A 27,908-nucleotide genomic window follows, 5' to 3' on the forward strand; every position below is an offset into this window, starting at 1 on the left:
ACAGGAAAGGAGATTCCATCTGAATATGAGGAAGAACTTCCTGACTGTGAGAACCATTCAGCAGTGGAACTCTCTGCCCCAGAGTGTGGTGGAGGCTCCTTCTTTGAAAGCTTTTAAGCAGAGGTTGGATGGCCATCTGTCAGGGGTGCTTTGAATGCAGTTTTCCTGGTTTTTTGGCAGAGGGTTGGACTGGATGGCCCATGAGGTCTCTTCCAACTCCATGATTCTATGATTCTATGACTTAGATTCATAGATGTGCTTTACATGTTTGAATGTGAAATAAAATAGTGCTACTTAATTAGCCAGACCATAGGATGATAACATGAGGCTGTTGGCAAAGGATGATAATTCTAAAAATAAAAAAAATAAAAAACATCATGGGCAAATTGTCAAGGTAACAAAGCATGTGTTGATGAGCATTCACATCTTTAGAGAAAAGCATACAGCATAATACCATGCTCTTCCCCACTAATGGGGGTTGTGCCCTTGTTCGATAATGGGCAAGCCACCCAAATAACGATAATGAAAGAGAATGGCACAGCTTGCGTCATAAGCACCACCCACACACACAACTGAAAGAATGGCTCCAAAAAGAGCTCTGCATCGCCTTTAATTAAGACTTCCATTCTCCCGATAATCAACAAATATGCTCTAAACATTTTGATGATTCTACAGCAGAATGCCCCACATCTCTCCCCCTCCACATTTCAGTCAATCCCATATCTTTTAAAAGATAAGGACTAATGTGGGAAACATTAAACTGAGGCCAAAAAAAACCCCATTAAAACCAATAAATCCAGTTTCTCAAAGCTAACTCAATTCCCACTGATGCGAAGGGACCTGCTAAAACATTACAAACCAGGACCTAACACATTGTCTTCAGTGAAGCTAAGGGCCCATCTGAAGGGGCAACATAAATCAGCACTGAATTCTAGGTTTTTACCTCTCAGGTTAAACCCCTGTGCTGGCAGGACTGAAGACTGACAGGTCACAGGTTAGAATCCGGGGAGAGCGTGGATGAGCTCCCTCTGCCAGCTCCTCATGCTGGGACATGAGAGAAGCCTCCCACAAGGATGATAAAACATCAAAACATCCGGGCGTCCCCTGGGCAACATCCTTGCAGATGGCCAATGCAGTTTCTCAAGTTGCTCCTGACATGACAAAAAACAAAAACAAAACCCTTCTCTGCTCCCAAATCAAACTCCTGGACTATGCAACACTGGTGACCGAAATATAACCAGAATGAGAATAACCTTGCATGTAGCATTAAGTCAGGATTTATTATCATATATATGAGCTTTGAGAGCCTGAAGGTAACCCCAGGCATGTGCACTCTGCTCTTCTCTTCTCGGAGGAAGACACCCAACTAGTTACTAGTTCTCCATTTCCTGGCTTACTATTATGTTGTTACTATGCTCAAAGCAGGAATTGTAAAATTCAAGAACAGTGATTTACTGGGTTGTTAAACAATCCAGCAAAAACATTAAGGACATGCTGTTGGCTTTGTTAGCAAGTGAACAGAGATAGCATCCTTTCACTATTCCTGGTTTGGTGAAGAACTGGAAATGGTAAAACTGAGTAATAGCTTAATCCTGTTTCTTCTCGCTTGCAGAAACCAGTGGGCATAAACCTAAGCCATGTTTTTGAATTATGTGTAAATGTGACCAGTTTGTCAATTATTTAAGCCAGCAATTTTACAACAGTGTTGTTACAAGTAGTGAAGATTGCCAGGAGTATAGTTTCTTCATAATTTAGCAAACTAAAAAAGAAATGCTTTAGGTATGTCCATTTTCATAAGACTCGTGGATAATTGTATTTATTTGCTTTCTTGTTTTGGTTTTACTCAGTGAAAATAGTACCTAATTTTACATAATTCAAACAATGGTGTCCAAACACAAACAATCTGATCCAGACCTCATCTATACTGCCGTATAATTGAGTTTAAAAATAAATGTATACATTGAACTGCGTTACATGAATCTAAGTTTAAATGTGACACTACTGTTTTAAAAAAGAAAAAAATAGCAAATTGTCAAATTGTGGCCAGATTCTATTTGTCAACAGAAGTAGCCAAATGTAACCAGGCTTTAGTCCAAAATCCGTTTCTTAAACTAGGGATAGAGGAACATTACAAGCTGGAACATTGGGATTCCACCAAAAAAAAAAAAAAAAAGCAAAAAAAAAAGCTAGCATTTTCTCTTCCACTCTGAAAATTAAACACTGTTTATATGACTAAGAATAACATGTGTATTAATCAATGTGGATAATTTAAAACTAGCAGAATAATTCAATTTTGTGCAGGTTGGAATATCCCTCACTGGGGCCCTTTCACACAGCTCTAAATCCCAGAATATCAAGCCAGAAAATTCCACAGTATGAACTGGGTTATCTGAGTCCACATTGCCATATATTCCTGTTCAAAGCAGATAATGTGGAATTTCCTGCCTCAATATTCTGGGATATTGGGCTGTGTGGAATGACCCTAAGACGCACCAAAGCTTGCAAGGAAGCTTGCATACTTGTCCCATCTGAATGACATAATGACCACTCGGACTCATAAACATGGCTTTCACCCTTCTGGGAGAGGGGGGGGTCACACCAGTTTACACACTTGTGAAGATGGACTGTCCCACAAAAGGGGAGTTGGAAGTCTGTTTCCACATGGATTCAGAAGATGAATCTAGTGTGATGTAGACTAGTTAATAGGGTCTCCCCCCCCCCCTATTGAATGAAGATGGTATTGTGGGATTCATTACTCATGCACATTACATTTAATTAATATAAATGTATGCATTGTTTGATACTGAATCTGCTTCTCCTTCTTGTACCCTTAGTAAAAGTCTCGCGTGTTTAAAAGATTGTGCATCTAGAGCTCTGCCAAGTATATGTTGTTCATTCGTTCAGTCGTCTCCGACTCTTCGTGACCTCATGGACCAGCCTACGCCAGAGCTCCCTGTCGGCCGTTACCAGCCCCAGCTCCCTCAAGGTCAGTCCAGTCACTTCAAGGATGCCATCCATCCATCTTGCCCTTGGTCGGCCCCTCTTCCTTTTGCCTTCCACTTTCCCCAGCATAATTGTCTTCTCTAGGCTTTCCTGTCTCCTCATGATGTGGCCAAAGTACTTCAACTTTGTCTCTAGTATCTTTCCCTCCAGTGAGCAGTTGGGCTTTATTTCCTGGAGGATGGACTGGTTGGATCTTCTCGCAGTCCAAGGCACTCTCAGCACTTTCCTCCAACACCACAGCTCAAAAGCATCGATTTTCCTTCGCTCAGCCTTCCCTAAGGTCCAGCTCTCACATCCGTAGGTTACTACAGGGAATACCATGGCTTTGACTAGGCGGATCTTTGTTGCCAGTCTGATGTCTCTACTCTTCACTATTTTATCGAGACTGGACATTGCTCTCCTCCCAAGAAGTAAGCGTCTTCTGATTTCCTGGCTACAGTCTGCATCTGCCGTAATCTTTGTACCTAGAAATACAAAGTCTGTCACGGCCTCCACGGTTTCTCCCTCTATTTTCCAGTTGTCAATCATTCTTGTTGCCATAATCTTGGTTTTTTTGACGTTAAGCTGCAACCCGGCTTTTGCGCTTTCTTCTTTCACCTTGATTAGAAGGCTCCTCAGCTCCTCCTCGCTTTCGGCCATCAGAGTGGTGTCATCTGCATATCTGAGGTTGTTAATGTTTCTTCCAGCAATTTTCACCCCAGCTTTGCATTCATCCAGCCCCGCACATCGCATGATGTGTTCTGCATACAAGTTAAAAAGGTTGGGTGAGAGTATGCAGCCTTGCCGTACGCCTTTCCCAATCTTGAACCAGTCTGTTGTTCCGTGGTCAGTTCTTACTGTTGCGACTTGGTCCTTGTACAGATTCCTCAGGAGAGAGACAAAGTGGCTTGGTATGCCCATCCCACCAAGAACTTGCCACAATTTATTATGATCCACACAGTCAAAGGCTTTAGAATAGTCAATGAAGCAGAAGTAGATGTTTTTCTGAAACTCCCTGCCTTTCTCCATTATCCAGCGGATATTGGCAATCTGGTCTCTCGTTCCTCTGCCTTTTCTAAACCCAGCTTGAACATCTGGCAACTCTCGCTCCATGTATTGCTGGAGTCTTCCTTGCAGGATCTTGAGCATTACCTTACTGGCATGAGAAATATATACAAGTATATACAACTTTAAATTTAAGCTAAATGATAAATGAACCTTAGAATCAGATGAGGAATTCATGAATGAAATATGGATAGATTTATGTGAAGTGTATAAGTATTTATATCATATTTAAAGGAACATGTATACTATATACAAATATTTAATGCTTGTTTACCTAGCAAGATAAAATGGCAATGAACGAAAAATATCGACTTAGTGCTATTAAACAAGCAAGTTGCACCAACTCTTCAGAAATATATGCCCTTGTAACCATGCTGAACATTTCTGCATAAGTTATGACACTATATTTTGCTCATAAATTTCCCAGGCTCACACACCTTCAAGGCTTCAAGCCAAAACCACAGCCCCTAAAAAAACATTAAAGCACATTTTTCTTCTACATAAGAGACCCTGGAGAGAGAAATTTTCCTCTGACGCAGTATAATCCATACTAAACATCTTTGCTCCAGGTTAGTATCAGATTTACAGGAAAAGATACCTAGAGAACAGTTTTCAGCTCTTCATTTTAATAAGTTAGTTGGCTTTCTGCATGGTAATTTCACTGCCCACAACTAATGCAAATATATATTCCTCGGAAATGGTACAATCCAGACGTGAAGTCTTTACACTTCCCACTCATCTATTTTCTTATTGAATTCAAATGTTGATCCTACTCTTTTTAAAGGTCTCAAGAGTACTGTTTCTCATATGGGTTTTTTCCCAATTTTTTTTTATGTATCTGGCACCAATAACATACTTTTGTCCATTGACTACAACTGTTTCTTTCTTTCATGTCAGCAGGTGATGGGTCACAGATTGACCCTGGATTATGGACCACAACTGCGAGAGGCACTCTTTTAACATTCCTGTTTTTGATTCATGCCACCTCACTACCTGAGAAGTGAAGTCTGAGATGAGATCAGCTCCTCACACATCATAGTGTCCCAGTATCTAACTGCCATTGTGACATCACTGTTCACAATGCTATACGCTGTGCACTGTTTCAATAGATATGAACAGTGCACAGTGAAATTTAAAGTCATTGACATGATTACACACACAGAGTTTTCAGTTTAGTCTTCTTTAGAATCATAGAATCCTAGAGTTGGAAGAGACCTCATGGGCCATCCAGTCCAACCCCCTGCCAAGAGGCAGGAAAATAGCATTCAAAGCACCCCTGACAGATGGCCATCCAGCCTCTGCTTAAAAGCCTCCAAAGAAGGAACCTCCACCACACTCCAAGGCAGAGAGTTCCACTGCTGAACAGTTCTCACAGTTAGGAAGTTCTTCCTAATGTCAGGTGGAGTCTTCTTTCGTGTAGTTTGAAGCCATTGTTCTGCATCCTAGTCTCCAGGGCAGCAGAAAACAAGCTTGCTCCCTCCTCCCTGTGACTTCCTCTCATATATTTATACATAGCTATCATGTGTCCTCTCAGCCTTCTTTTCTGCAAGCTAAACATTCCCAGCTCTTTAAGCCGCTCCTCATAGGGCTTGTTCTCCAGACCCTTGATCATTTCAGTCACCCTCCTCTGGACACATTCCAGCTTGTCATTTTAGAACTAGAAATGTTTGTGGAAAACGTATTTTGACCACTTTTATAAAAAAAAATAGACAAATATGGGAAGTTACAATATCTTTACCTGTGACGTACCTGTCCTAAACATATTTGTTTGGAACTCCTAGAGGTGTTATTGCGAATCCCATACAAAGCTAGCTAATAATGCATTAATATTAATTTGATTTAACAATTAAATAATATGAAATTTTGATATTTGAATTGTGAAATGTCAAATGTACTACTGTAGCAGAGATTTGTGCTTCAAACAAGCTCTCAGGTGTAAACAGCTAATTGAGTGTTCCTCGAGTCATCAGCCTTGCATAATAGAGAGCTTTCTGCTTCCTTATGAGCGGCACTCCAGTGTGGCAAACAGCAACCAGATGGAAACCAGAGTAGAAAAAAAAAACGTTGGGTTCTTTGAACGCTGTAAAGCGTTGCAGGCACTTCCAGCCAACCGAGGAAAAAAACATTTAAAACAAACAGAGATTCAGAACAGCGTAATGTTCTTCTCAAACTCCCCTCAGACTCCACTATCACAACCAAAACAAGGAGACCTCTACTGGTGCTTTTAGGGCAGGACTGTGAAATCTGGAAGCCCTTAATCACAGGCTGGCACATGGCCCGTGGATATGGACTCAGTCGTTCTACCTCAAGGTCCGAGGAAGTTGAGTAGTTCGGCAGCTGTATCCATGACTGAGCAGCCCTTTTGAGGATCCACTCTGCTCACCCCACATGGGGAAGGGGCTAGAAAAGGTGCCCCAAACATAGCCTGCCTCTCTTATCCCTGACTGGACTGCAGCATCCAGTGGGGTCACCACCCTGCAGCCAAAAAAAGAAAAATGAACTTTGGAACGTGGAACATACGGACAACACTGACAGCGAACGCCCCAAACGCAGAACTGCTATCATTGCAAGGAAGCTGGGATGCATTAACATTGACATAGCAGCACTTCAGGAGAAGGGAAGAGCAGGAGAGGGACAGCCGAAGGAAGGTGTATTCCAAACAGTTTGCAGATAAAGCCATTAAGACTGCATTAACTACACAAGAACCATCTTCAATAAAAGCGAGGAATTCAAGGTCAACAGTCTTCAGTTAAAAATTAAAATTGGAAGTTTAAAATAAGCTAGAAGTAATTAGATATTGACACCAGAACTTGTCCTTGAGCTCGACTGAGGCTGCTCCTCTAGTCAATTGTCGAATGTGTCATTCTTCTGTATGCACAGTGCTTCTTCAATACTATGTATTCTTAGGAAGTTTAAATGATGTTGAATATAATTGATTAATGAATCAATTTTCATTTCCCCCAAGATTAACATGTTAACACTTTTAAAAGCAATTTAATATTAATACGCTATTATTTACACAAAGTTTTCCAAGTTAAGGATTCACAGAGCCATTTTAAAGGAAAATTTCCAGAAAGACAGATGTCTGTTGTTGGATTAGAGGTGGTCTTTGTAATCACTATGACAAGAAATAGAACCATAGGGTTATAACAACTTTCGTAACTTATGTACTACAACCGCATGGACACAGCTATAGTACCCTGGACAAATGGATGCCCTGCCTCTGCGTATATGCATCTTAGGAAAAAGAAATTAGAGTTTTCCTAAACAGTGTTGTTTCCCTAGATTTTCCACCGATTGGTCTTATCCCTCCCTCTGGAAAAACAGAGGACAAAGCTATTACATCTTTCTTCATCACATTCGTTCAAAAATGGGGGATGTCTATCATGTTTGGGTTGTTGAAGGTTTCCGGGCTGTATGGCCATGTTCTAGAAGCATTCTCTCCTGACATTTTGCCTTCATCTATTGCAAGCATCCTCAGAGGGTTTGAGGATGCTTGCCATAGACGCAGGCAGAACATCAGGAGAGAATGTTTCTAGAACATGGCCATATAGCCCAAAAAACTTTCAACAACCCAGTGATTCCGGCCATGAAAGCCTTCAACAATGCATCTATCATGTTTCTTCTTTTCAACCATTCTCCATTGGACCAAATTGTGACCCTATAGATACCTACTCTTTATTTGATGATAGTATAGATATAAATTCAGTGAGGCTGTAGGCTGTATTTGAGCAAAGAAACAAATACAGCCAGTCGTATCCATTGAGGTTTGGTTCCATCCAGGACACAGTGTGGATACCAAAATCATAGTGGATTAAGCCCCATTAGATACAATAGTGTAATACAATGGTGTCACTTGTATAAAATGGCAAAATCAAGGTTTGCCTTTTGGAATTAATTTTTTCTCTCTCAAAATATGGGCAGTTGAATCCATGGATACAGAATCTGTGAGTATGGAAGGCCAAATGTAATGTAATCTGGCACAACAACGCTGCAAAGAAAACCAAGTTCTTGTATTCTCCAACTGCAGCAATACCAGATGGCATACCTGGCAAAAATTTAATTATTTTACATTGCTAATGTTGATTACAACTGAGTCGTTTGCTAATTAAATTGACATTTTAATGTATTCCTTTTGTGTCTTTATTCCTCCCACCCCCTGCAATGTAGAAGTGATTCTATGTGAACAGTGGGGCCTCTGCCCTGCTCAGCTCCAGATTATGTGGGAGAATCAGTGCTAGATCTAGACATAGGAGTTCATACAAATTGCCCTTAGTGTGCTTGCCTTGGCCTCAGCAGGCTCAGTATCACCACAACATCATTCAGATGGAGTAAAAGCCACTTTTAGTCTTCTTGTGGAGAAAAAAAGAAGGGTATAAATAAACATAATCATAACATAATGGTAATGATAATTAAAAAAAAGGGAAGCAAGGGAATTGACAATGGCACAGCACAGAAGAAGAGGGCAGGTACACTCGTAAGAGTACCCAACCTCCCAGAGGCTCCATCTTTGAAGGCTTTTAAGCAGAGGCTGGATGGCCATCTGTCAGGGGTGCTTTGAATGTGAGTTTCCTGTTTCTTGGCACGGGGTTGGACTAGGTGGCCCACAAAGTATCTTCCAACTCTATGATTCTAGGATATACCACCTTTATTTTATTATACACTAGCTGTATTCACCACGTGTTGCTGTGGCCAACCTTCCCTCCCTCTTTCCTTCTTTCCTCCTTCTTTCACTCCCTCTTTCCTTCCTTCCTTCCCTTTTCTTCTCTCCTTCTCTCCTTCCTTCTCTACCTCTTCCCTTCCCCCTTTTTTTATTTCCTCCCCTTTCTCTCCTTTCTTCCTTCTCTGCCTATTTCCTTCCTTCCTTCGCTTTTTGTTTCCATTCTTCCTTCTGTCTTTCCTTTTTTTCTTTCCTTCCTCTCCTTTCTTCTTTCTCTACCTCTTTCCCTCCTTCTGTCACTCCCTTTCCTTCCTTTCCTTCTCTCCTTCCTTCCTTCTTTACCTTTCTTTCCTTCCCCTTTTCTTTTCCTCTTTCTCGTTCCTTCTCTACTTCTTTCCTTCCTTTCTTTACTTTTTGCTTCCACCCTTCCTTCTGTCTTTCCTCCCCTCCCTCTTTCTCTATTTCTTTCCCTCCTTCCTTTGCTTCCTCATTCCTTTCTTTCCTTTTTTTCTTTCATTCTCTCCTTCCTTCTCCACCTCTTTCTTTCCTCCCCCTTTTTCTTTTCCTCTTTCTCTTTCCTTCTCTACCTCTTCCCTTCCTCCCTTAGCTTTTTGCTTCCATCCTTCCTTCCGTCTGTCTTTCCTTCCCTCCCTCTTTCTCTCCTTTCTTTCCTCTCTCCCTCCTTCCTTCGTTCCCTCTTTCCTTCCTTTCTTATTTTCTTTCCTTCTCTACCTCTTTCTTTCCTTCCCCCTTTTTCTTTTCCTCTTTCTCTTTCCTTCTTTACCTCTTTCCTCCCCCCCCTTTGCTTTTTGCTTCCATCCTTCCTTCTCTCTCTCTCTCTCTCTCTTTCTTTCTTTCTTTCTTTCTTTCTTTCTTTCTTTCTCCCCTTCCTTCCATCCCTCTTCCTTCCTTTTTTGGATCGTCAGATTTGTACAGAAACAAACCTACAAGTATGTCCAAAGGGTGTGTCTAGATAGACCCAAAAATATGTCTTCAAATGTGTTTTTGGTTGTTGTCGTGAATGTACATTTCAATAGTTCTGCAGTCTTTCTTTGCTTGTTTCTACACCATTTGAAATACTCAGTTAAATAGATTATTCCATAATAAAAATATCATGTGACTGCCAACCACTCAGCTATGGATTCTTAAAGATACGCAGCACAGCAAAACTCTTAATAAAACAGTATAATTTAATTTACTTTGTAAATTGTAGTTAAACCTTTGTTAAAGTGTATTGAAATGTACCATCACATTTCCTTCATACTGGAATAAAAGAAAAATGCCAAAGAACTTCATGATGATTTCCTTCTTTTGATGGTCACAAAATATCTATGAAAGGATCATCATAATTATTTAATATGCTAAATTCCTCAGTGCATTTTCAGATCTGTTGAATGATTTTTGAATGGTTTTTGAAGAGCTTTTGGAAGCCTACAATAGAAATAATGACCATTATTGGTCCAGTAAAGCAGTAGTTCCAAGATGATTCTGAATGAATGTCCAGACAAGCTCTCTGAAAACCTTCCTGCTACCCTAAAGATCACAGCAGTCTCTAGCTTCCAATGATGGTTGATTGTTTAAGCAATAGATTTATGCAAATTGCCTACATAAACCAAGTATTTTTCCATTTAAAAACATAATTCTATATTTCACAACAGTAGGCTTCCAATACAGGTATCTCTTTCATAATGGTTTGTTTATTGTTACATGCCTTCAAGTCATTTCCAACTTGTGGAAACCTCAAAGTGAACCTGTCATGACTGGAGTTTTTTTGGCAAGATTTGCCTTCACCTTCCTCTGAGGTTGAGAAAGTACGTGACTTGCCCAAGGTCACCAAATGGGTCTCCATGGCTGAGCAGGAATTAAAACCAGCACTCTAACCATTACACCATGCTGCCTCTACTTGTACTCTAATACTATTCTGCAAATAGAACTATCTTCCCTCTCTACTATTGTTTCCTGGATGTCCTGTAATTCAGTTGGCTCAGAGACACTTGGCAATCATAGAATTGGAAGAGACCTCATGGACCATCCAGTCCAACCCCATGCCAAGAAGCAGAAAAATTGCATTCAAAGTACCTCCCGACAGATGGCCATCCAGCCTCTGTTTAAAAGCCTCCAAAGAAGGAGCCTCCACCACACTCCAGGGCAGAGAGGGCAGAGAGTTCCACTGATGAACAGTTCTCACAGTCAAGAAGTTCTTCCTCATGTTCAGATGGACTCTCCTTTCTTGTAGTTTGCGTTCTTGTAGGACGCAATTGAACGCCATTCTTCCATTGCGTCCTAGTCTCCAGGGCAGCAAAAAACAAGCTTGCTCCTTCCTCCCTATGACTTCCTCTCACATATTTATACATGGCTATCATGTGTCCTCTCAGCCTTCTCTTCTGAAGGCTAAACATGCCCAGCTCTTTAAGCCACTCCTCACAGGGCTTGTTCTCCAGACCCTTGATCATTTTAGTTGCCCTCCTCTGGACACATTCCAGCTTGTCAATGATAAGGAGCATTGACCAAGAAGATTGCAGTTTGGATCCCCGGCCTTATTCCGACTCAAAGATCATACAATTTGACCATTCTTTATTCAGAATTCCGAAATACAAAATAATCAAAAACCCAAATGGTCCATGTGGATGGCGGAGCTAGTGACACTTTTGCTTTCCCATGGTTCAGTGCACCAGTTTTTTATGCACAAACCTATTTTTAAAATATTGTATATAAAATTATATTTGAGTTATGTGCTCAAGGAGTTTGTGAAACATAAATACTTTTTGTGTTTATACTTGGGTCCCATCTCCAAGATATCACTTTTGGATGTATATGCACGTATAGGCATTCCAAAATTCTAGGGGGGGGGGGGATGAAATCAAATATACTTCTGGTCCCAAACATTTTGGATAAGTGATATTCAACCTGTACCAATATGTCTGTCACATCCAGGGTTATATCTAATCCTTCTTAAAGATGCCCAGAAAAATAACACTATCATTTTTTTTTCTGATTCTGTTACATGTACTTACTGACAGCTTATTTAGACTATGATAAAGAAAGGCTTGTAATATTCGTAGAGCAGCCTGAAGCACAGTCTTTGTTCATAACGTTATGTGCATGTCAGATACTTGAGGGTGAGTGTTTATTTCTGCAAGTAAATGTGAAAATCCTGACAGTGGAGCATTCCCATGATTTTATACTTCATTATCTGTGCAGTGTTAACTTTTATTGTGGTATTTCAGAGAACAACCACAAAAAGAGAATGTTTTGGCTCCAGACTTCCCATGGAAGGAACTCTGCTTATAGGATCCAATCAAAACTTTATTACAGTCCATGACCAGCACAAAGTGTATATACAAATCCAGATCACAATATTGGGACCCAGTCCCGTACATTCACATCAAACCCAAAAGGTTATAGACTTCAAACTCCAACAAATTTTGAAATCTAAGCTAAAAACCAATGCAAGAAGTTATTAAAACTTAACTCAACCCACGAGATCATCCGACGCAGTCTAAAGAGAGATAGTGAGGATGGCACTGGGAAGGGGGGAATATTCAACCCTATAAATATTAGTCTATATCTGATTTCCCATCTATATTCCAGGAGAAGCTTAGGTTTTTTTAACCCTCAATCATTGTCCGCCGAATTTTAAGGCTGCATCTTAGCCCCATCATTATTCAACCTATACGTCAACTCTATGGTGGACCAATTGCACAACATGGACTTTCACCCTCAAAAACTCGCAGGGAAACATATCTCCACTCTACTTTATGCTGATGATGCAGCTCTGATTTCAAGAACACCAATAGGCCTCAAAAGAGCATTGAAAGCATTGGCACAATATTGTAGGGAGAATCAGTTACAACTTAACTACCAGAAAACAAAAATTATGGTGTTTGCCAAAAGACCTAAGCTGCTTATAGGACATTCTTGCAAAAAGAAAGGGGCAAAAGCCAAATTGGGTTGATTTCTCTTCTCTTCCAGATTCCCCTACAAAGTTGCTCAGACAGTTGGGAAATACTTCACAAAAATGTGAGAGATTGGAATGGATAAGAGAACTTCAGGGGGGAATCATTGAAAATTGCCAGTGAATTTCAATCCTTTTTATATGGAGAACACTTCACTGGTTACAACCTAATATATATCCAAATGTAAATCCAAGTTTTACTCTATGTGCTCCCAATTCTGATGGATGTTCACAGCCACATAATCTGATGCAGTTACAGCCACTTATTCTGAAGGTAATTTTCAACCTTTTGTTTATTCAGACACCCCAGTTATATCTTATTTAGGACTTCAGCTTTAATCTGCAGTCATATATACATTTTCCTGGTAAAGTAATAACATTAAATAACATGGCAACTTGTTCCTTACAAGTTGCCATGTTAAAATCAGATATAAATTTAAACTGTGACATAAAATCAGAGTTGGAAGAGATACATGGATCATCTTCTAGTCCAACCCTCTGCCATGCAGGAAAGCACAATCAAAGTATCCCTAACAGATGGTCATCCAGCCTCTATTTAAAAGTTTCCAGAGAAACATCACAAGGTAGAACCCTTCCTCAGAGTGAGGCATTGTGGCTCAAGTTTGTTGTAAGCCACTCCTAGTCTCTTTGGGGAAATGGGGTGTGGTATAAATGATGATGATGATGATGATGATGATGATGATGATGATTGCTACAGTGCCATCTTGACCCATGTTTTTCCACTTTGTCAAAAAACATCTTTAAAAATCAAATAAAATACTGTTAAACTTAAAATAATACTTATGATGTTGTGAGATAGCATGCAGCTGCATTGTTTCTACAGTCTTTGGAGACGTCACCACCCCATTTGGTGGTGTCAAGAAGGGTGCATTCCCAGAGCAAAACCTTGTGCAGCCAGCTAGTCCTGGGTAGCTTATAAGTGTAGCCATGCTGGCAATGCTATTATAGGGACAAACACTGGAGAAGGAGTAGCAGGAAAAAACAAAAACAAAACAGAACAGAACAAAACAGGGAGTCTAGCAGTGCAGTCCACTATTGGGAGGAGAAGGAGGATCAAGTGGCACCCCTTTTTGGGTTCTCTTCACTTTGCCCAGTGGGTAGTGCCCTATTTGTAATGAAAACATAGAGATAAACAAGATTCTACTTTCTCTTTGCCCATATCTGATCCTGAATAGAAGCATGCACTGGCTGGGGTTGATTTACATTCCAGGACATATATAATTAATGTTTTCATCACCACAGTTCTGAATCTTTTATTACACAGAGAATCCCAAAGATCAGAACATAATGGGAGCTGTAGTTCCCATGGTGCTCAAATGCCTTGGATGTTTCATATATGTCTAGAAGCACTAAAGGTCTCTCTACAGCTTGTACTCCCTTGTGGGTCAGAGACAAGAGTCTTTCCCATCTATTTTAAGGAATATGACAAGGGATGGATTCTGAAAGGTATAGACTGAAAAGAAGACTCTAAGCCTAAACAATACTAGATGACTCCTGATTGTTTCTCTTCAGTTTTCATACAGGAATTCACTAGCATAGTTAAGAATGTGTTCACCATCATAGTTAAGTGTTGCTATTCAGTGACTTCTGGCTCACACCCCTCCCTTCCCAAATCCTCATGTACTGGGAAGCAGTTGCTGTGATCAACAGGGGTCTTTTCCCCAGTCAATCAGGAATGGTCCTATTCCTCATGTGAGTAATCTCTGTTGCAACATGTAAAAGCAGAGTCGCTGTCACAATTCTCCATCATGCCAAATATATTCCTCACACAAGAGAAGTCAACTGTTTCCTGATTGACAGTGGAATAGAATGTCTTTTGATCGCAGTTGCTACTTCCTGATTAGTGTGGATTGGGGGACTTTCTCAGTCCCTATCTGTCCATTAAATCAGGGAATGCATAGGGATTCCCTGAATATGAACAATCACAGGGACGTCATCACATTGAGGTGCACATGGTGAGCGATATCAAGGGGATTCACCATGCACTGTGGCAAATCTGGCAGGCAGCATGCAGAACCCATTGCCCTGCATTGCCCCTTACTTATCCCACAGGAAGAAGCATCATCACCCAGCTTGCCCTGTTCTTCTCAATAAGAAACCTGCCATGTTCTCTTGGATCCTTCTTACGACACTTTCACCTCAGCCCTGCCAGAAGTAGATAAACATTGTATGATGGGATCCAGCAGGTTCCATCCCTGAACTAAGGTGAATGTGTCATAGCACAGGAAAATTTCCACATGTGATGAGATCATAAATTACGCATTCACAGCTGTTCCTGCTGCCCACCCACCACAGGAAAATAAAATCTACTGGGATCAGTAGTAAAGATGGTGAAAGAATTAATAGCAAAGGGAAGAAAATGCTATTACTCATATTGTTCACTGGAAAATGGTATGAAATTACATAAAATGACACTAGAAAAACTGTACAGTTGCCCCTTTTTATCCACGATTTTGCATACATCGATTCAAACATCCACAGCTTGAAAGTTTTTTTTTTTAAAAAAGCAGACCTGAATTTTTCCAGTTTATATATGGGATACCATTTCACTACACCATTGTATGTAATTGGACTTAAGCATTCATTGATTTGAAAGGGAAGAGTCCTGTAGCCAAATTCCAGTGAATAACAAGGCTCATTGAATTTCAGTCTTTTTCTATTTACCAAAAGAAAAGCTAAGAACACAATTCATATGAAAGTACTGGTTCTGATATATATGTTCCCAATTGAAAGTTCCTAGTAAAGTAGAATATAATTAGATTTATATTTGCTATTCATCCAATAAGCCTATTGTAATTGGGACTCGAAGGGGATGTATTAGCTGGGTTCCCTGGTTAGAGCCACCAAACAGGTTCAAAGAGAGATTTGTGGGGACCACAAACCAGATATAGGTAAAAAGATTAATAAATATGTGAAAAAGACAATCTTGTGGAATTGTTTGAGCATTGGACAAAAACTCTAGAAACCAGGGTTCCAATCCTGACTTACCTATGAAAACTTGACATTGGGCAAGTTCACACTCTTGCTCTTCAAAAGCCTCATGATAGGTTTGCTTTAGGGTTCTCATAAGTCAGATATGACTTAAAGGCATACCAAAGTGATGTTTCCATGATATACTCAAAACAAAGGAATACAGAGTTTTCTACTTATATTACAGAAAAAATAGGGAAATTTGGAGAATGGCTTAGGTTTCATGGGAGAATATACCATTAATATACTATGTCTCAAAGCAACTGTGGAACTGCACCAAGGTCTTTGGGTCTTTCCCATTTCCATGATCTTGCAGGCAAATATTGATCAAGGTACTTCAAAAGAAGAGGACATTCTGCATTGTCTAGGGCAGGACTCCTTAAACTTTTCCACTCGGGACCCCTTTTGGCCCAAGAAAACTTTACATGACCCCAGATATATAGGTGTGGTATATAAAACAGGTATAAAAATCAAACATTTACTGATAACAAGTCAGCATTTGCAAAGTTATGAAGCACAGCTGAAGCATCTTCTGCAGAGTCGTCTGTAAACATTGCACAATAGATTTGTGTAAATGCCTGAAACAACCTTTTTTATTGATGCCAAATTTTCTGGGACCCCAACATTGAACTAAAGAGACCCCATTTGGGATCAGGACCCACTGTTTAAAAAAGGAGAAGGAATCTACAAACTTCATCAAAACCCTTTCCTCAGTGTGCTGCTTGAGTGTCTATTGCTTCCTTAACATTCAGGAGAACTCACCACTTAGCTGGCTACCCACTTTTTTGATTTTCCCTTGACATTCAGAGCCATTCATTTAACTTCCCTAGTAGCATAGTATCACTTCCATGCACTACCTCCATTGACACTGCTTCTGCTGCCCAGTAACAAGAACCGGAGAACTGCTACCACCTGTAAAGAAGCAAAAGGGGATCCAATGCTGAGGACCCCATAAGGGCAGAACCGGTTCTGATCATGCAAGCATAAATCCCAAATACAAACATATAAGCAAACACATCTCTTTCCTTTGCTATCCTGGTCATATATTCCTTGTCAACGTCTCTCTGTTGCTCATAGAAATTGAATGTTTCTTAAGATCTCCTTATTTTTCTACCAAAGTCTCCTTCATGCTACTCTTTCATTAATGTTCCTAGTGGTAGCAAGCAGCGGTAGCTGAATGCCAGCTAATAATGTTGCTATTGTCAGATGGCTTCCCGTACTTTCAAGTTTTTCTGCGGAGCCTGGAAAATTAGTAGATGTGGTTTGCTGTCTGCCATCAACAGGAATTCATATTTATACAGCGTCCTGGCAATTATAGTCCTGATTAATGATAAGTGCCCTGCTGTCTGCAATCTATTCCTTTGAGGGAACCACACTTTATGTTCCAAAAATGTTTTATACCTCTTAGTGATGCATTATTATTCTTTGCAGATCAAAGATCATGGTCGTCATGGAAACTGCAAAAAGTGGAAAGCCAGTCATGACATAGCAATGGCATAATGGGGAGGATCTGCTGGGAAATCACTCAGCAGCCCAGGGTTTTGTGTTGGAAATGCTTGGGTGAATTTAAGTGGAAAGCCAAGTCGTCCCCGAGATCTAAAAGCATTGTAGTATTAAATACAAAATATCAGTAGCTGTTACAATCAACATTTTTGACTCCGTGCTATGCAGCAGTATAATTTTTCTATTTCCACCCTCATATAAGGTACATGAATGCCCCAGTTTTAATACAATCAGCTTCTAAATGCCACAGCAAGCTTTTGTTCACATATAAATCAAGTGTTAGCACTATGAATGGGCACTGTTAAGTCTCAACTAACTTCAATTTCATTGATTTTAATGGATTTACTCTATATAGGTCCAAAGTTAAATTTAGCCTTTGGCATCCAATAATAATAATAATAATAATAATAATAATAATAATAATAGTACTAACAGTAGTAGTAACAGCTTAAAATAAGTAGATGGGAAATTACCTCCACAAGAAGAAATGGTATTTTGGAACGAGAATGTAAATTGAAGTGGCTCAGAAGGGGGGGGGGCACAGAGGTGAAAAAAAAGTATACAAGATATATATACACTTATAGTTGATGTAATGAATTGAGGACAGAATATAAGAGTATTGAAGGTATTGATGTATTCTAAGAAAACCAATGAAATATATATTTTAAAAATAATAATAGTAATAATAATACCTCATTTATATTCTGCCCTCTCTCCCTCTATGTAAAATTCATTTCCTTGAATTCAGTGTGCAAAATCTTAACATTTTACAGCCTAAAAAATAAGCATAGTATTAAACATCTCTCCACCTCATTCACAATGTCAAGGGAAATAATATTATACACATCACCCCACCTTATGGCAACCCCAGACTTTCACATAGCTATCTAAGGCAAGGACTACTCAGAGGTGGTGGTTGCCCACAGAGGTGGCCCTAGGTAATTTTCAATGGTAAGCAAACAGTATTTTGCCCCCCCCCCCAACCAATCACTGATACATATTTTCTGTTCATCGTGGGAGTTCTGTGTGCCATATTTGGTTCAATTCCATCATTGGTGGAGTTCAGAATGCTCTTTGATTGTAGGTGAACTATACATCCCAGTGATTACAACTGGCATATGTCAAGGTCTATTTTTCCCCAAGAGTGCCTCAAGAGCGCCCCTGGGCAAAATCAACTATACTTCAAATGCTTACTTTGTGTAATGGGTTGAGCCGCCCCTGGTTGCCCAGGTCCTTTCACTGAGGCCCCTTCTACACTGCCCTTTATCCCAGGATCAGATAGCAGATTATCTGCTTTAAACTGGATTATATGAGTTCCCACAATCAAATAATCTAGGATAAGCAGATAAACTGGAATTAGATCCTGGGATATATGGACTATGTGGCCTGAAATATAGCCAATAGCACCAGGCACTGTTTGGCAGTTTCCTATCCAAGTATTAATCAGGACTCCCTGCTTAACTTCCAAAATCAGGCAGAATAGGCTTGTGCACGGATTCATTTGGACATTTTCCTTCAACATGTTCGGCTGGTTCGGAAGCCTGTAGCGGCATGGGCTCCACCACCATTTTTTGACTGGCCACAACAGAACAGCTGTCGAAATGGTCTATCTTTCAATAATGGCATGCCGCAGCACAATGCAGGAGCTATTTTGAAATTGTGGAAGGAAACAAAATCAAGCATACGACTCTACTGCTGGGATCTTATAGGTTTGCTTTAATTTGTCCAAAAAGTGGGTGGAGGAATGACCACTGTTTCTTAAATTTTCATTATATATATATATTGTTTCTGTTTCTGTTTCATGATGTCCTTAAGAGGAATCTTCAAGCTTCTCCTCCTCCTCCTCCTCCTCCTCCTCCTCCTCCTTTTTGCAGAATTTGTTCAGGATTGCCATTACCGTCCTACAAGGGCCCATCCAGGCAGGTCCAAAAAGCAGAATCTGTCTCGGTTTTTACCGGATACATCCAAATGACGCCTCCAGTAAAAATGAATTAATTCAGAACAAATGAAGGTTTCCTTGGTTTGTTCCAAATTAATTAAATACTTGATTAGATCCGGGCCTTTCTGAAGGGCCCAGGTTTATTAAAATATTGAGCCTATAGAGACTCACTACCTCGACATCCCGGGAGTCAGTCTCCACAGCCATCTCACTTCTTTGGGCTTTGAAAAGCCCAGAGGAGCAGGATAGCGCCCACCCCCTCTCCCCAAGCCCCAAATTTAGCCCTGAAAAGTTACTTAAAAGGTACCTGGCTGCCATAAAGGTTCTCCTCACGTCCTCCTGGTGTAAAGAAATGATGCACGAGAAGATGGGGTGGGGATTTTCCTCCTCGCCCCTCCCGTCTCCTCAGGCACAGATTTTGACACTGCCTGGAAGTGCCCTAAGGCTGTGAAAGTATGTGACTTGCCCAAGGTCACTCAATTGTTTCCATGACTGAACAGGGAGTCAAGCCTGGTCTCCAGAGCCATAGCGCAACAACCAAGCCATTACACCACTGTGGTTCTATATATATCATTAAGATATATATCATTTATATATATCATTAAGATCAAAGCAAATTCAGATAAATATGAGTTCAAATAGAATAATCAATTCATTCATTAGTGATGTTTCACAAAATTTTACACAGCAAAAGAAAAAAATCTACAGTCTATACAGGCAGTTCCTGAGTTATAAACATCCAACTTACATACGACTCATAGCTAAGAGCGGAGATGAGGCAACAAGAAGTGAGAGGAATCTGCCTCTAGGAAGATAAATTCTCTCCTGAAAGAGTTATCATGGGAAAAGATGTCTCCACTAACACTTTATAACCAATCTACAATAAGCCAATTTTTCCAAAATCCAAGTATCACTGGGACAGAAAGTGAGGTGAAATCTTCTGAACAGGGGCACAGATAGCAAAACAAACACCACAGGGGTGTTAACTCTTCCCTATGCTATCCAAAACCAGAAGATGTATATCTGGAGTTACAATTTAAAAATATACTTGTTCTGACTTACATACAAATTCAACTTAAAAACAAACTTACACAACCAATCTTGCCAGGGGGAGGGGTGGGGGAGCCCACAATAACAATTTTCATAGAGTTTCTCCCTTGAATCTCTGAAAATTATTCTGTTTTTGAGCAGCCTTTCAAGCTGTACTTTAAAGCTCTGACTCAATGTTTGTGCTATATAGGTTTTACCGACGCATTTAAAGAGATGAAAGAATTCCAAAGTGAATATTTTTCAAAAGGAACACATTGCCACAAACGTTCGCCCCAAAAGAACCTGGCATCTGTTACTTTGGTACTTACGAAGAAAAGGGTCTGGAGTGGACAGATTGACGCTATCACCATCGTCAGCACTTTTGCCGCTCGAAACTTCATCATCCGATTCCCACACAGAGAAGAGAGAGGAGCTGCCAACTTCTTCAAACTTCCTCATTAAAATTCTACTCATAGCTTCCACATTGTCACATGTACCTGTCAGAGGAATGGGAGAAATGAAGCATGAAAACATTTGACCGCTGACCATGCTATCAAGATCTCCAAAGTCATTGCTAGAGGCAGGTTTGCGGGGAGGAAGGGGGAAGGAGTTACAAACACATTTGCTTGCTGCTTCTCCCGGGAAATTGGTACTTCTTACAGCAGTCAATGAGAATTAAAAAGCAAAGCTCAACATATTCTGGATTTCTACTCCCTTGGATAAAGGGTGTGTATATATGGTAGGATGGCCAGATTGAGAACTGGAGGGGGATCCTATACGCTTAATAGCTGTGCAGCAAAGGGGATTTCAACAGTTCTTGCTTGTCGCACAATCAGGTAACAAACCTGCTGAAATGGCTTCTTCTATACAGCCAAAAGCCCTTTCCAGTTTTTCACTTTTACAATCCTAGTTTCTCTGTGCGTGGAGCTTTGAAATTAACAATCAATTCTAATTCAAATCAGTATTGCTCCACGAGAAAGAATACTGTCTCCTTTTCATAAAAGTGAGAACACTTTGTGAGCCAAAGATCAATATTTCAGATCTTGGCACCTTCAGCTACAGCTGGACAATACTCAAAACTGAAATCACGCCATGCCAAAGGCAATAAGAAAAAGACCAATAATAACCATAACACAGTGCAATAACTTTACAATTCTTAGAACTGTTTGCATTCAATTTTAGTACATTTTGCTTTTTAAAAAGATATTTCAAAGGCATAGTTGTTCTAGCACGCAAAGCAATCTTATAGCATCTTAGGCCTTCTGTATTGCCATATAATCCACATTATTAAAGTAAATAAACCACACCATCTGCTTTGAATTGGATTATATGAGTCTACACTACCATATAATCCAGTTCAAAAGCAGATAATCTAGATTTAATATGGCAGTGTATTTATTTTATTTTATTTATTTACAATATTTATATATCACTTTTCCCACCCCTGGGGGAACTCAAAGCTGTTTAGAAAGAGATAATGACAAAATTCAATGTCTTACATATGTAAACCAAATCAGAAATCAACACCACATAACTAAGCATAAAAGCAATAGGACAATTCTCTATAAATTAAGAAAAAATGCAGAAGGGGCCTTATAGTAATTCAGAAAAAGCTGGTATGAGTTGTATCATCTAGCCTCCATCACAGACAGCACTTACTCCTGAATATACATGTAGAAAAACTATGGGCCCATTTAGACAGGACCAAAATGCAGAGCCTGTTGGGCTTTTACTTGAGGTGTCCAAATGATGCTTCAGGTAAAAGTGAATTAATCTGATACCCCATTTGACCCAAATCTTCTGAAAGGCCTGGATCTAATGTGGTATTGGGCCTGTGAGGATTGATGCATGGGTAGTCTTTGGATTACCTGGGGGTTAGTCCCCATTGCCATCTCACCTTTTTGGGCTTCCAAAAGCCTGGAGGAATGAGATGGTGCCCCCTTCCCAATCCCTCCAAAAGCCTTAAAATTAAACAAAAACAAGGCCACTATTACGCTGCTCCTGCTTGCCCCCTCCCCACCCCCTAAGTTTTTGTTTAATTTAAAGGCTTTTTGGGGGGGGGGGGATGGCCCCATGCCATCTCAGTAGCCTGGGTATGGGTGTGAGGACTCAAATCTGCACCCAAGCAGGTTTTAAAAATCTGCTTTGGCGTGGATTTGACTCCTGTCTGGAAGCGCCCTATGTGTAGATCGAAACATAGGTTTAGAAAAAGAAAAGGGTATGGAGCACTGGGTAATGTCCTACATGTTGCCCTTCACAATATCGTGTATTATTTGACCTGGAACCAAGTAATAGTTTCAATTGTTGAAATTTTAGTTTTACAGCTATATTTGCATCCTTCATTATCATTCTAAATGGCTGAAGAAAACTGTATAAGGCATGATGTATTTATTATTGTTACTTGTGTACAACTGAATAAAAAAATGTCTTCGAGTTGATATTCCACGAATAAAGACAGAGAAGAGATGTTACAAGATGTGGTAGGTTTATAATGGTTGTACAGTCAGAACAAAATCCTGACTGCAGTAGTTCTGTATGTCTTGGAACTCAGCAGTTCCATTTACAGAACAATTCCATGCATATTTATGCAGATGTAATTCCGACTGTGTTCTCTCAGGAAAATGCATACCGCACAGGATTGCAGTCTTATACCAGCATCTACTATTTATTTATTTATTAACCATATTTATATCCCACCCTTCTCACCCCAAAGGGGACTCAGAGCGGCATTTACACATAGGCAATTATTCAATGTCATAAATCAAAATATAATTAAAACACACATTAAAACCAAAGAAATTAAAACATCTAAAGTTTACACCAATTGTTAAACCCACATAGTCCAATGAAGGTGGAATACTTCTGTTTTGATATGCATAAAGCAACGTGTATTACATAAACACAGTACATGTTTACATATCAAAATTGTATAGGTTAAATATTCCTTATCCAAAATGCTTCAGAATAGAGAAGTTTGGGTTATGGATCACCCCTTTAGATTTTAGGATATTTGCTTATACATGATGGGATATCTTGGAGATGGGACCCAATTCCAAAGGCAAAACTTATTCGTTTTTCATATATATCTTACAGATATAGCCTGAAGGAAATTTTATATCGAATATTTTACATCATGCAGCAAAGTTTGTTTATTCTGTATAATCGCAACACAAAGGTATTATTATATTGCAAACCCATGTGGATGATTTGGAAACATTTTGGATTTTCCGATATGGGGTGCTCAACCTGTATTAGCAAGGCAAGAAGTCACAAATACTGAATTTTCAGCAAAGTTTTGCTTTGCGCATAAAATGTAGAATGCAAAACATTTTTAAAACATAAAGACCGCTGAATGCCGAATTGCACAAAGAAAAATCTTAATGAACCTTGCTTTGTAAGAGATCTATGAATTCATTAAGCCATAGTTGTAATGACTATAAGCATCTAATTGTGAAATTTTGCTGGATCTCACTATTTCTACCAGAATTTGTGTCTTTTCCTACTGCAGCCCACACCCCCATACATCCCCAAAAACTGTTCTGAAGGGATGTGGAACCATATTACACACGTTACAGTGATCTTTAGCAAGAAAGCAAAGGAAAGAATGACGCAATTCTATTGGCACTAGATGTCAAAATACACCTTAGGATCTTGCCCAGAGAGACAATTCTCATTTGTGGCCCCTCAACTATGGAACTCCCTTCCCAGGAAAACTAGATCAGCCCCCTCCCTCCTGACCTTCAGGAAGAAAGTGAAGACATGGATGTGGGACCAAGACTTTGGACAATGATTCCCAGTGCAATAATGATCTCCCAGTGTAATAATGAATAATGCAATTGACAACGGGAATGGCTTCTGGAATATGCCTTTGGATTGTGTGATTTTAATTAATCATTTTAAGATTGATATGTTTTAATTATGTGGTTTTAAAGTATATGTTGTTTATTCTGGAGCAAATTACAGGGTGCGGTCAAACCCCCTGTTCAAGGAGCTCCACTGGCTGCTGTTTATCTTCTGGTCCCAATTCAAGGTGCAGATTCTTACTTACAAGGCCCTAAACAATTTGGGACCCACCTACCTGCGTGACCACATTTCTGTATAGAACCCACATGATCTCTTTGATCTTCCTAAAAGGCTCTTCTCTCACTCCCGCCTCTATCACAGGTGCGACTTGTGGGGACAAGGGAGAGGATCTTCTCTGTGGTGGCCCCCCGGTTCTGGAACTCGCTCCCCAGAGAGGTTAGACAAGCCCCCACTCTGGCAGTCTTCAGGAAGAGCTTGAAAACTTGGCTATTCCAGTGTGCCTTCACTGAATGAATGTACAATAATCCCTAGACTTGACCAATTCGTGCAGAATGCCCTCGGAAGCACTTTATTTTTCCTGTTAATGCAATCAATCCTATTTTATCCTTCGGTTTCCCTATCCAGATATATTACATTGCTGTCTCACCCAGTGTTTTAATTTTTAATTCTATTAGAATTGGCCCTACCCATAGTGTTCGACTTCTGTGTTTTAAATGTCGTGATTTTATATTGTTGATGTGTTATTTATAATTGGTTTTGTATTGTATTTTTACTTTTACATTTTATGGCTGTGTTCTGTTATATTGATGTATTGTATTGCTGGGCTTGGCCTCATGTAAGCCACCCCGAGTCCCCGTGTGGAGATGGTGGCAGGGTATAAATAAAGTTTTATTATTTATTATTATTCTGTATATGCATTTATGGCATTGAATTGTGCCTTTGTTGTGAGCCACCCTGAGGCCTCTTTGGGATGAGAAGGGCGGGATATAAATGTAGTAAATGCAATCTATATAAATAAAAATATAATGTTCGTTTGTGAAATTAACATAACTCAAAAACCACTGGACGAATTGCCACCTAATTTGGCCCCAAGACACCTACTAACCCAAGGAGTGACCGTAACTCAAAAAATTATGATTTTGTCATTTGAGAGTTGTTGTTGCTGGGATTTATAGTTCACCTACAATCAAAGACTCCACCAATGATGAAATTGAACCAAAAGTGGCACACAGGACTCCCATGAGCAGAAACAATAATGAAAAAGAAAATGTCAACCAAAATGGTAAAGGTTATGGTGGAGAGTGTGCTGGAATACCCTTTTTTTGGTAATTTTTAAGCAGAAGATAGAAGACTATCTGTCAATTGTGTATCCTTGCATGGCAGAGGGTTGGACTGGATGGCCCTTGGGATCTCATCCAACTCGACGATTCTATGATACATGAGTAGCTGCATCGTCAATGTTTTCAAATGTCCAGGAATAAATGGTTTTGCACCTTCCCGAGTGCCACTTTGTCTATAGCTTTTGAGAGCTGCCGGCACAGAGCTAATTATAACCCAGCTGATGTCTCCTGGCATCACATTCCCCAAGAAAAATAATTGTGCGGCATGGATGCAAGACAGAAATGCTAATGGAGACAGCAGACAAAGAATTGCATGTTTATACTGGAGGCAGTGAGGGGAGAAACCACATCACTTTGTCTGAACAAGAGAAGCAGTGAAACACACAGAGTTGTTCTTGTATCTACTGCAGCAATTGTAACTGTCACTGCAAGGAGTAAAATGTACGTGGAGGGAGGGACTACAAAAGGTGAAAAAGAAACAGAGAGAGAATGAGAAAGATGCGGTTGGTCGGGGATCCCTAGGGTTTGAGATGAAGCGTGTTCAGCATACTTTCTTATCCTCCCACTTCCTACATAATGTGTCCCTTAGAAACAACGTCCTCCATTGTGTTTTTTTTTTTTTTGATAATGTATGCAGCATTAAATTTGCGAATTACTATCAAGCAACTGCAATTTCATAATGAAAGGTCTGAAATTTGCCTGTAGGAACAGAGCCCCCAATAGCAAATAGATTCTAACCACACAAAAAAGTAAGAGGATGATATCTCAAAAATAGATGAGATATTGCTAGCTACGGCTTGCAAAGTTATTGGTATTCCGCTGATAAGGAACAGATAAGATCAATCAAGCTACCTGCCTTCTCCAGGAAGAGATTGTAGTAAAAGTTAAAAAAAAAAAGGAGGAAAAAATGAAACTAGGCCTTCCCACACAACTCTTTCTTGATTCATGACAAATTAGAAATCTAGAGACAACATGAGGGATAAATCCATTTGATAAACATTGTGGTATAATTGATTCTACATCCCCACTATCAAACCAATCCACCCGTCACCATTCAGTTATCTTTGCAAATTTGCTCATCACCAAATGCAACAGTTCTTCAGTTTTAAAAAATATGCCTAAGAATGAATGGATGCATCAATTCATTTATGTATTATTTACTAGCCGTCCCTTGTCAGGCGTTGCTGTGGCCCACATGGGGGTTCTGTGTGGGAGGTTTGGCCCAATTCTACTGTTGGTGGGGTTCAGAATGCTCTGTGATTGTAGGTGAACTATAAATCCCAGCAACTACAACTCCCAAATGTCAAGATTCTATTTTCACCAAACTCCACCAGTGTTCACATTTGGGCATATTGAATATTCGTGTAGAGTTTGGTCCTGATCCATAGTGCTGCCTGGATGTAGATGAACTACAACTCCAAAACCAAAGGACACTGCCCACCAAACCCTTCCAGTATTTTCTGTTGATCATGGGAGAACTGTGTGCCAAGTTTGGTTCAATTCCATTGTTAGTGGGGTTCAGAATGCTCTTTGATTGTAGGTAAACTATAAATCCCAGAAACTACAACTCCCAAATGACAAAATTGATTTTTTTTAGTGGAGGACATACATTGGGCTGTTAGGTGTGTTCTGTCCAAATTTCGTGTCCATTCGTCCAGTGGTTTTTGAGTTCTGTTAATCTCACAAATGGACATGACATTTTTATTTATATAAAGGTAAAGGTAGTCCCTTGATATTAAGTCCAGTCATGTCTGACTCTGGGGTGTGGTGCTCATCTCCATTTCTAAGCCGAAGAGTCAGCGTTGTCCGTAGACACCTCCAAGGTCATGTGGCCGGCATGACTGTATGGAGCGCTGTTACCTTCCAGCCGGAGCGGTACCTATTGATCTACTCACATTTGCATGTTTTCGAACTGCTAGGTTGGCAGAAGCTAGGGCTGACAGCAGTAGCTCACGCCGCTCCCCGGAATCGAACCTGCGACCGTTCGATCAACAAGCTCAGCAGCTCAGCAGCTCAGTGCTTTAACCCACTGCGCCACCGGGGGCTCCTTATTTATTTATATAGATTTACCATATTTATATGCCGCCTTTCTCAGCCTGAAGGCGACTCAGAGCGGTTTACATTTGGCACAATTCGACGCCCCCAACAACATAAAAACACTTAAAAACATTGACATAGGTCATGCCATGATTTTTTTTCTTCAATATTCTCTATTTGCCACCTTCATAATCTAAATATGGCACAGGTTTTGAGTTTTTCTAAAATATTTTGCACTGGACACTATGAAGTGATTCAGTAACGATATATCTCATACAGAATAGCCATGTTTTACGATAATGCAAGAGATCTAAGACCAACAAGCATAGCTACAAATCCATCACTGGGAAAAGGTAAGCATTCACTGGGTATAGGTAGATGAAATCCCCCAGGAAGCCTATTAAGAGGATGGAAAACCAAAAGGTCAGCATCAGCATCACAATCCATTTGTTTGCATGCAACTTTCCCATAGGATTGTGCAGAAAGCTACTCACAACAAATCACAATATAATAACTCGTGATACATAATGCATGAGGAATGAGTGGACTGATAAAATCAAGTAGCCATGATGTTTTGTTATGTTTTACTACTGAGATGTCCTA

At 40.0% G+C, this 27,908-nt stretch overlaps 1 protein-coding gene across 1 annotated transcript in view; it reads right to left on the reverse strand.

Moving 5' to 3' along the window:
• The window catches only part of CSRNP3 (cysteine and serine rich nuclear protein 3), a 119,637-nt gene that overhangs the window by 74,202 nt on the left and 17,527 nt on the right, over positions 1–27,908 (reverse strand). The window contains exon 2 of the mRNA XM_060778261.2: positions 20,454–20,621. Within this exon, the coding sequence (XP_060634244.2) occupies positions 20,454–20,598 (145 nt within the window). The 5' untranslated portion in view covers positions 20,599–20,621. The remainder of the gene's footprint in view (positions 1–20,453; positions 20,622–27,908) is intronic.

This window comes from Anolis sagrei, chromosome 1, assembly GCF_037176765.1.
Source record: "Anolis sagrei isolate rAnoSag1 chromosome 1, rAnoSag1.mat, whole genome shotgun sequence".
Taxonomy (NCBI): Eukaryota; Metazoa; Chordata; class Lepidosauria; order Squamata; family Dactyloidae; genus Anolis; species Anolis sagrei.